General features: G+C 45.4%; 1 protein-coding gene across 2 annotated transcripts in view; it reads right to left on the bottom strand.

The window, feature by feature from the left end:
* Positions 1-3,514: 3,514 nt before the first annotated feature.
* Positions 3,515-10,926, bottom strand: part of ralgps2 (Ral GEF with PH domain and SH3 binding motif 2) — a 74,664-nt gene continuing 67,252 nt past the window's right edge. The window contains exons 11-21 of one of the 2 annotated variants that reach the window (XM_071895589.2): positions 10,641-10,731; positions 10,259-10,326; positions 9,996-10,134; positions 9,635-9,786; positions 9,488-9,542; positions 8,795-8,872; positions 7,661-7,766; positions 6,517-6,609; positions 5,318-5,423; positions 4,552-4,643; positions 3,515-4,476 (exon numbers count right to left, since the gene is read on the bottom strand). In XM_071895589.2, coding sequence (XP_071751690.1) covers positions 4,447-4,476; positions 4,552-4,643; positions 5,318-5,423; positions 6,517-6,609; positions 7,661-7,766; positions 8,795-8,872; positions 9,488-9,542; positions 9,635-9,786; positions 9,996-10,134; positions 10,259-10,326; positions 10,641-10,731 — 1,010 coding nt within the window. In that variant the 3' untranslated portion in view covers positions 3,515-4,446. The remainder of the gene's footprint in view (positions 4,477-4,551; positions 4,644-5,317; positions 5,424-6,516; positions 6,610-7,660; positions 7,767-8,794; positions 8,873-9,487; positions 9,543-9,634; positions 9,787-9,995; positions 10,135-10,258; positions 10,327-10,640; positions 10,732-10,926) is intronic. The other variant, XM_071895590.2, reaches the window with a different exon arrangement.

Below are 10,926 nucleotides of genomic sequence, written 5' to 3'. Positions count from 1 at the left end.
GGTGAAGGTCAAAGGTACAGAACATTTATATGTCACCCTCGTCATCTTCGCTGACGTGAACAAAGCTCGTCGACACCCTCGGCAAAAAGTAAACCCTAACACCTGTCCGATGTAGAGAGGGGGGGGGGGCAGAGCAGAGCAAACACTGGTTCCATTTCTCCACCGCCCCAGAAGACAAACACATTGCATAACCACGCTGTAACACTTCCTCTGGTGGAAACCTGGCCCCGTTCACTTCATCTGAACTGCTAAACATCTTTCATGACGGTTAAAAAGAATGAATTCAAGAGGCAACTTCACTCAAACAGTAAATACAGAGCTAGTTGTGCATTTGTACATGGTATGGTCAAATTAAAGGAAACGATATACATTCTAACTACAGCAAAGGGTTGTGGTTGTTTTTTTGTTTTTTTTAAATGGGGTACATTTTCTAGCATGGAATCAATTCAGTCATACTCTGGAGGGCTTATCAAATTTCCACCAGTAACATAAGGATAAGTAATCAACTTCTACCCAGAATGCATTTATTAGTCAGACCAGAGTCTTCTAGGATGACAATGGCCTTATCATCAAGGCACCGATCTTCGTAATGACCAGAAATTACCCCAATTTTAAAAAGGAGATTCTGAAATTGAATTTTCCACTCCCATCATGAAAACAGAGACCCTGATGATCACTCAAGTTCATTGTGGTATTTGCGATTAGCATTGACCTCGTAATCTAGGAAATGAGCAGTTCAAAACCACACAACATCCCAAAATCAGCCCAACCCAAACCATTACAAAACCAGCACCACTGATGGAAATCTTGATAGTATACGAGTGTTTCCATTATTTTGACTATACACTGTACATGTATAAAAAAAACAAAAAAGAAAATCATGTAAACTCAGGTTACAATGAGGAAACCTCACAAAAAGCGCTTGACATTCAGGTATTTCTTGAGAGAACGGTTGTTAAACCCAAACATATTAAAAAAAAACCTTCCAAGACACCCCAGAAGCATCTCTCCGGTGTGGTTAGTCATGAAACTGGTAACTCAGGAATCCCCATCTATTGCGTCTATCGTTTCATCTGCATTTCTCTTGCTTCATTCTCAATTAAAATCAGACAAAGTAAATGGAAAGAAGAGAGGGGCAAATGTGAGGGGGATCCTGACTGCATACATCTTATAGTTACAGTTGCCTCTGTCTGTAATAGTTCTACCTCTCATCAGGCCTTTGGGCTTCTGAGACTGCATTCATTCTTATTTAAGTGCACCAAATTTTAAATGGTGCAAAGCTGGCAAAGCTTCACTTTCTCTTCTGGACCTCCGGTACTGTAAATGGCAGCAGATTAATAAGCTTGTCTGAACACATCAGTGAGTTGTTGAGGGGCCACACAGCAACTGTAGCTATACAAGGTAAACAGCCTCCCTCTCCACATCCCTCCTGTCTTCGGCTCTGCATCGCCCCTCAACCCATTTCATCCACAACCCTTTCTGTCCCGAGCCAACCAACGGCATTCAAGCGCCAGTAACCATCAGCCTCCATAGTGCCGCAGCTCTGGGACTTTTGTCATTTCATACAAGTGTGCCTCCGCTCTTCTATGAAGAAAAGGCTTTCTCAGTTCCCATTTTGCTCGTCACTCACTGCAGACACACAGCGGACGCAGATGAGTCATTTTTCACTTCAGTCTGCTCACGATTCTTCCTCTCTTCACACTCAAGTACAACGCAAGCCAGCGTGGAGCCCTAGCATGAGCTGGCAGTCACACAGATGATTAGCTAGCTAGTTACCCCACTGCTCAGCAGCGATGGCAGCCTAGAGGGATCGCCTATCTGGCTTGAATTACTATGTTAAAAAAATAGAGGAAAAGTATGCGCAGGCACACGCATGCACGCACGTACTTAGCTGCTGCACCATTATTCTCATCTTTGGCTTCCCCATTCATTCATCCACAGGTTAATCCACTACCATCTCTCTTATACAAAGGACCCAACATCTCTGCACTGAAACCTAAAAAGAGTAACTAGTTTGTGATTCCCCATTGCCGGTAATGTCTGGCTGACCCAAACCAAACAGTGCTGACCAAGTGGCATTCCTGCGTAACGTCTCAAGGCATCGATAGGGATGGATGCCTTTAGCAGGTCAGCACAGTGCGCAGGCCAGTTTGCCCAATGTGTGAACGGGATATCAGACTGAGTCAGGGGGACTGTGTCTGTGTGGAGGATCAGGCCCGGTAGTAAGTGTGTCTGTGGAGCACATTCGTGTGGATCCACTGTTTGGAGCATGGATATCTTAACCTCTCATCACCCTTAGCAACAGTCAGGAATAGAGTTGATAGGTGGGAAATTGAGTTGCGAGAGGAGTTTCGGTTTCTGAGGGTCGACACAGTGCATTTGGAACAATGAAAGGATTGTGATGTTGGGGAAAGGATTGTGTAAACATACAATGTAAACAGTTGTTTTAAACAGGAGAAAGGGCTGGATGAAAATTATGGGGGAAAAAGTACCCCACCCACCATCATCATATTTGTTCATTTGGATTAAATTTAACACTTGCTCCCAACAAAAATAAATGGGGAAAGTGTATTTGTGGCACACTGAAACATCTGTGATACACACTGGAAACTGTAAATCCCAAGTTTTCCCAGTGAAACGTGCCAACGCTTACACCTGATTCCACGTCAGCTCTGCCCTTTCAGCGCTGCCCCTATCTTTCATCAAACTGAAGAAAACAAGAGTGTTGGCGACATCACTTGGCACTGATTATAACCAAGGAGCTCATATTATTCCAATTCAGATGCAAAAGGGGTTAGAGCCTAGATTTGAGCCGGGTCCTGGATCGTTAGCCTGTACTGTAACGGAACAAGGGGGAAAAAATTGCAAAAATAAGATCCAAATGTAAATAAAATGTACAAAATGACCGCTCCAAAAAGGGCAGAAAAAAATAAACCAAACAAAAACAAAATGAAATGTAACATACAAATGTAACAGACAAAACTACCTTGACATGTGCAAGTCTTCTACAACATGGTAATACTGCAAACTGCAACCCCCCCCCCTCCCACAAACAAAAAAAGGGGAAAAAACTAACAACACAAAACAATGACAACAAACAAGATTTAAAATAGATTCTGTATGGCTCCAGATAGCTTTGACTGTCCGCTCCAGACCCGAGGCCCCAACCATGTTAAGCAACAAAAAGAAGAGGAGATAAAATCACGCATCAGGAGTTCTCATTGCTCTCTCCCTTGGACTCATTCACAGTTTTCAAGTCTTTAGTGTTTAGTGTGTGTGTGTGAGTCTGGTGAACTAAGCATCCCCTTTCTAAGCTGATGGCAGCCAACAGAGAGAGCAGACAACACTCGAGAACCTCTAGAGAACACAAAAAAAAAAATACCGGTTTATAAAAGGATACTCTTTTCTACACAACCATGGGAACGTCTTAGCTTAGATTCTGGGATTATCGTACCTAGTATGTAGAACTGAAGAGTCAAGATTCCTGTGATTAAAGCAAATATTTGCCCCCCCCCCCCCCAACAATGCAGTTATACAAACACGCGCACATACACACCGTACACTTAGCGAGTATATGACAAAAAAGGGGAGTAGGAGTTCTGTAATAAAAACTAGACACATTCAGGAAGTGTGGGAATTGTTTCTGCTGGAATCGATTGAGAATCAGAGCCCTTATGTTTATGACGCTGCAATCAAATAGGCCTGTGTGTGTGTGTGTGTGTGTGTGTGCGCGTGTGAAAAGTTGCGTAAATAATCCTGTGATCCCAAGTCAACGCAAGTGAACGAAGAGACCAACAAGGTCTGTGGTGATAGTGTGAACCAAGTTGCAAGTAAGTAAAAAGTGTGTTTTCAAACCCTCCAAAGTCCAATGGGTTAGTCCAATGTGAGTGTGTGCGTGTTGTGATTGGATGAATGTGAGTATCCAGCCCATTCAAAAGGCAAGGAAATCTTCCATTAGAGCATGGTGGGGACACCAGGAAAAATGGTTCCCGAATTTAAAAAAAAGAAAAAGAAAAAGGAGAGGATTATTTATGTCCATCCACTCTTGAAGGACAGTCTGTGAGAGAGGAGAGGAGAAGTCAAACGGCTCCACTGAAGTGCTGAACACTCACAGGACAAAGAAAGAGACTGAGAGCAAACGGGAGAACAGAGCAGTGGTGCAGGTCCTTGTTCAGTAGTCAATGCAGCCAAAATAGTCACACTTCCATCCACACACACACACACACACACACACACAAACACATACACACACACACACACAGGGTACTCTGGTTAAGGCAGTGGTGGCAGGTGAGGCTGCAGTGAGGCCAGGGCTAGGAGAATCGGCGGTCAGGGCTCATGGCAGTGAAAGCTCCCATTACTGAGTCAATACTCCTCCTCCTCCTCCCCGTCTGTTTCCTCATCCCTCTCTCCTTTGCTCAGTCACACTATCTTCCTCAGCATCAGTCACTCAAATGACATCAGATTGGCTGGCACCTAGGAAAGGAGTGAGATGTGTAAACGTAGGGAACATTCAACAGTGTGTGTGTGTGTGTGTGTGTGGCACCATACCTGTTGCCTGTTGCTCTGACAGGCAGCACTCAGATGTTTAAACCAGAGCAGTGCGTTCATTCTGTTCCCTGCCTGGTACTTGTAGGTGTTACCTAGGAAACAGAGACAAAAACAGAGTGTGAGATGCCAGTTGTGCAGATCGTTTCCTCCTCCTTCCTCAACACTCTGGACGGACGAATTGAAGCCTCGTTCTAGATCAGCCAGTCCAATAAAAAAACAAATTCACAGCCCAGTGTGCAGCGGGAAAGGTTGAGTACCAGGGCAGCTGGTGTGTGTGTGTGTGTGTGTGTGTGTGCAAATGGCTGTGTATGAAGACAAAGAACGGCAGATATGACTAGCATGCAGTCCACAGCGAGGGTTACTGCTCGGTCAAACAGACACAATTGATGTGCATCTGTGTGTGAATATTAGAAGTCACCATTCACAAACCAATCTCCACTGACCTTGTTCACCTGTTCAAAACAATCGGCATTTTCAGAGACGTGACAATTTGCTTTTAAGGCCCTGTCCATACGTATACGGATATTTTTGAAAACGTAGTATTTTCTCTGCGTTTTGGCCTCCTGTCCACACGAAAACGGCGTTTTAGGTCACTGAAAACGGAGCTTTTGGAAAACGCCTCCCAAGGTGGAGATTTTTCAAAACTCTGTTTTCCTGTATTCGTGTGGACAGGGCCTAAGTGTTACATCATTTTCAGACTCCCTTTCTATTACAGTGGTCGAGTGTGTGTATGTGTGTGTGCGTGTTGTGTGTGTCTCAGTCTCACCGTGCTCAGAGTCGGTCAGCAGGAAGACATCAGGATGCTCGGGGTCGTCAGCCATCATGGCCATCAGACCCACCACACACACACTCTTACTGGACGTCGACTTGAACTGGGGCAGAGAGAAAGTGAAAACAACATTCATTCTCCTTCTCTTCACGATTGCCGCTAGCTGTGTGTAAACGCTCCTTTACTTAAAAGCTGAAACCACGGAGGTAGGAAATGATAAAGCAGGCTTCGGTGCATGTGTAACTTCTTGCGGTCTCGCCTGTGAGCGTCAATGTGCGCTCCACCAGGTTCTCATTAGCCTGTGAGTGACACACAGGGCTGCAGTGATGTCATGGGTCTCATTATTCAATGAGTGCTACCATCTGTCTGTCCCCCTGCTGCGCCAGCACCCCTCCACCCTCCTCCACATACACACACACAAATTACTGCATCTGCCCATCGACCCCTCCGCTCATTTGCATCCTGTTTATTCCTGTCCTCATTGTCCCCCTCTCCCAACACTGTAGCCCCCCGCTCCTTCTCTCCTCTTTCCTCCCCTCTCTGCTCTCCTCTGAGCTCCTGTACAGTTTCAATAAATGTTCCCCTGTCAAACTGATACAGTCCAAGCACTTTCACACACAAACACAGATGGAGGCAGATACACTGTGTACACTCCGCTAGTTTTTAGGGCAAAACAAATCCGATTCCACTCCCTGTAATTTTAGCTAAGCATACAGGACTTGTCTGCCCTCTTTGCTGTAATTTAATTTCTCTGGTCTTCATACCAGGAATGAAGAAACAGCTGAATATGAGCATGAGCCGAGACTGCATTTTGCCCTCGGTTCATTTTGTTATGCTACACTTTCAAAGCATGATTAAATGCTGGCTATCAGATGTCAACATCCGTCTCCTTACGCCCATAAAACTGAGCGCATTTTGAGGCTGTTTCCTGTAGTTGGTATGTTTCTGTTCTCACCCCTAACACACCGCTCTGCAGTTCACATGGAAGAAGACTGAAACCTGCATATTCAGGCGTCTCGGTGCGGTTATCTGGTGCGCACCCGAGCTTAAATGCCATTGTTTTCACCTGCCTACAAACCAAACTAAAGGTTAAGCTGCTCCAAACATGCACCCTTAGAAAAGGAGTTTCAGTTTGTTAAAAGGGGGTGGCGATGGACCGGTGTGTGTGTTTGTGTGCGAGTGTGTGTGCTACTTACGTGCTTTCTCTCAGTGCCCTTCAGGGACTTGGCAGGGTAGTAGTAGAGCTGAGTTCCACACAGAGCCACCCAGTACTTTGTCCAGGAAGCCACCTGGGGGGGACAAAGGTGACATCCAGTCACAACTGCACTACAGCCTGACTGGTCAATGCAATACTACAATACAGCTCTCATCAGCATATGACAAGCAGCTTCAAGTAAATAAATGCAAGAAGCCTTTTGTAAAGAAGTTGGTAAACATCTTCTAACAAGGATGCCAGCTCTACAGTGCGCTATCAGCAGGCTTTGAAGAGTAAACCGTGTGGGATGTTGTTTGTGGCTTTGTGTCTGGTTCAGTGCTGCATCACATACCTAGAAACCCACAACTGGGACAGATAAAGATACAAGAGAAGATTAGAAAGGCAGAGAGAGGGGATAAATAAAAGCAAGGGAGACCGCACGCCTGTTGATGGTTTGGGGAAGGAAAAAGGTTTTTCCAGTCCATGCTTGGTTGGACGGCTGGAGAGTGAATGTACTTTTCTAAATTAGCATCAAGTTCTACAGAAAGGGCTGAAAGCTTCTGAGACTAATACAAGGAAAATAATGAGAGTGAGGAGATGGGGGGAATGGAATGTGAAAGAAAGCAAGAGAGTTAAGTGAACAGCTAATTCATACTCCTTGTGTTAAGAGGTTTCCCCTGACTACACGGGCAGATCGGGGGAAAACTTTTGAGACCTCGTTACATCATCAAAAGAAGCTCATAAATCACCTACAGGATCACCTATGTCAGTCTTATGTAAGTTATGGTACCTACAATAAAGAGCTCCAGATTTGTTTCCAGCCAAAATGAAAATAGGGGAATCTCAGTGCAGAGTAGAAAAATGGCTTAGAGGCAAAAGGACAACATAAAGAAAGGGGACAGAAATACTGGCATCGTCAGAGAGGAAGACAATTAGAATTTGAGTAAAAGGCACGGACAGAAACAGAGGGAAGTGTGCGGGTTTATGAGTCTCCAAGGCCCACTTATGTTTTGGAGACGGCCTTTATTGCACGTCTGCTCTAGGACTCACCCCGTATACCTGGAGGTTTTCGTGTATGTACAGCACATGTGCACATGTACATGTACTGTAAGTATGTGTGTGTGTGTGTGTGTGTTTATTCTCACCGTGGGTTTCTTGCCCTCCTTGAGGACAGTCTTGCGTTTCAAGACCCCCTGGACTGTGACTGCTCCAGGATACAAGTGAACTGCAAGCTCTTCTGACTCAGCTGAGCTACAGTAGGACAGAGAATAACATTACACACTATATACACACACACACACACATACGCGCGCAGGCAAACATGCATATCCTCACGCACGCACACACACAGGATCAAAACATAGATGAAGTAGTAGTAGTAGTAGTAGTAGTAGTAGTATAGGCAGATGCAATCTGCAAAGCTCTCTTACTTATCAAAAAACTCTGCTTTAATTATGAAGGGTTTTCCACCACACCTATTTGGCCTGATTTGTATTTACAGAACTGAATTTCACAGATATAAATCTTTGCACTGCTATCTGCAGGGAGGAGAGCAGAGAGAGGCAAGGTGGTGTGCAGATTGTGTCTGTCTGGAGGATCAGAGCAGGAAGCCCAGTGCAGGAGCCCAGTGAAGCCTGGTGGAAAGAGAGACAGAGAGAGAGACAGGGAGAGAGAGAGAGAGAGAAAGAGAGACAGAAGGGAGACCCAGCCCTAACCGCAAGGGACGTCTCATATGGGACGTCCATGAGAACTGGCTACAATCATACATAATAATCCTGAGAGTCTGTTCCTCTCTACCTTAGGAATGAGGATGCAACAGTTTGTTTCCAGTAACACATGGAGCTCAATGTGACTATGGAAACTCACTTTTAGCTCCAAGCGATGAAATATCTTGGAAACCTATCAGAAGAACTCTAGGTCGACTGTAAGCTCAATATGTGTGTGTGTGTGTGTGCGAGCGTGCGTATGTGTGTGTGTGTGTGAGGGCACACGCATGCACATGTCTGAGAAAGCAAGAGCCGGATGATAGACTGATGGTTGGCAGCATGAGAGCAAAGAGAGAGAATCATAACCCCCGAGCCACAGCAGACCCTTCACCCAACACATGATTTCACCCGCGCACACTCACACACACACCTTCCCACCACCTGATTATCCCGCCGCTACACACACTCTAAGCACCGGCACACAGTGGCCCCTGGCAGGGGCAGAGGGGCATGGAGGGAGGCTGAGAGAGGGTTTGGTTCGTGTCAGGTTCGTTCGGGTCGGGATTTGTATACCTGCTGGGCCTCAGGACTCCTCTGTAGGGGATGCGGGCCACGCGGGTCACTGGGCCCAGAGAGTGATAGAACCGAGTCCTGTTCAGAATAGGATAGGATAGGGGGCACGGAACACTGTTAAGGTTGTGCGGGTGTTTCTTTTGGTTTTTTTTGTCAAATTACATGGGTTAGGGTTGGATGAAGGAGTGGTCATCTGGCACTGTTAGAAGAGTTACTGATGGGTTTGTGGTTACAGAATTGTTAAAGGATTTAGAAGATTGAGGTTTTGGAAAGGAGGTTAAGATGAGTTTCAGGCCTGTCGGTTTCTGGGCCAGGACCATGTTTGTTTCAGGACTAGTGAGTGTGGCACCACACAATTATTGGCACACTGGGACTACTGGTTAGGGGATTCAGCTGTCAAGCGCACACAGTTGTTAATACATTTCACGTTTTCTAAGGAGCGTCTTTTATATCTTTGCTAAAGGCTGAGAAGAGCAGTGGAGGGATGAGGCATGACGGCCTTGGCTGCAAGGCTAAAAGCAATGCTGCTCATGGCATGTGTACATGTTTGAAAGACACATCATTTTGCGTAGCTGTATTTTGAGGCCAGAGCTTCACACACCATTCAATCACAACAGGGGTGGGGCTACTTTACCATCGACTTTTTGTATGTGGATGTTATCAGAAAGCACCAATGACATGTATTAGCCTTACCTCTCGAAAGCTGGCCAAGACATCTCCTCGCTGAGCTCAGAGCCCTCACTGCTCCCTGCACACAAAGATACAAATAATCATGTCAAATGCAGTGTGCATGATGGTAAATACAGATTGTGCACCGCGTTCATTATGCATGTGCCTTACCGAGTGAGATACCACTAGACAGAGTGGAGCTCTCTGCTTGTCCTCTGGTGGGAGTGTGGCTCTCCATGACGCTGTCGTCCAACAGATGGCGAGAACCGGCATTGGGGAACGTAGCACTTTTAAACTCTACTGTATTCATCTTATGGATAAAACTGTGTAGACATAGAGTACAGCAGTGACAGAGAGAAACAGAGGGGAAAAGAGAGAGAGAGAAAAAGAGAGGGGTTAATATTTTTGCTTTATGAGGATATGCATTTTTTTAAATGTTTTTTAGTCCATCTTGTGCCTTTTCCTCCATAAGACTACATAGTATAAAACGAAGCATTCCCAAATCCCTAATGAGCGCCTGACTGTAACTGACTTGTAGCCCAGGCTGTGGCACTTTCTGTGTCCATAGGGCAGCAGGTTCCTGGGGGAGGGGGGTGTGGCCGGGACTTTGGTTCCTTCAGCTGCTACCGTACCCTTACGGCCGCAGAGAGGAGATGCCGACGCTTCCTGGCCTATAGGTAGCAACGGGAGGGAAGGACAGAGTTACGGACCGAGAAGGGTAGAGAGTGATGAAGAGATGATGCACAGGTTTAATTTGACGTCTAAAACACATTTGAGACTACTAGAATAACTCACCGACAAGGTCCTCTTTGGAGGCATTAGCTCGTGGTGTGCTGGTGGCTGGCTCAATCTTCAGTGACAACCTGGATAAAGAATGTTACTCAATCCATCAACTTGAACTCATCTTCAATTAATTTTTCAGCGTTTTTTTAGGTAACGTAGATGCGCACTGCATGCCACAAACAATAAAATGAGAAACAGGATCAAAAACCTATTTCCAATTTTCTTGGCAGGAAGATGCTCCTGTGACTAAAGCAGCAATGATGAGGCAACGTCTTGAGCATTGGTACCCATTAGAGTGGCCAAAAAGTTGCTCTTTGTATCACTGCTTTTACATCAGTCCCTGAGCACTCTATGCACCATGACATAACTTCAAAACAACAAAGTTTTGTCTTACTTGTAGTTGTCGTCCTCCACAAACTTCTGCAGCTCCTCAATATACCTGACTGAGTTGAGATACTTCTGGACATGAGGCAACACTGGTATATCTGAGACATATGGGAAGACAATGAGAGGCATTAGTGTGTGTATGCGTGTGTGCGTGTGTGTGTGTGTGTGTGTGTGTGTGTGTGTGCCAACTTCTTCTGAAAAACTAAGTTAACAAAAAGGGCACTTTTAGTTTTTCGAATTGCCCATAAAAAGGTAAAATGATTCGCATCTGACATTTCACTAAAAACAGAGAT

Source organism: Centroberyx gerrardi, chromosome 9, assembly GCF_048128805.1.
Source record: "Centroberyx gerrardi isolate f3 chromosome 9, fCenGer3.hap1.cur.20231027, whole genome shotgun sequence".
Taxonomy (NCBI): Eukaryota; Metazoa; Chordata; class Actinopteri; order Beryciformes; family Berycidae; genus Centroberyx; species Centroberyx gerrardi.
This window is presented reverse-complemented; position numbering and strand designations above follow the sequence as displayed.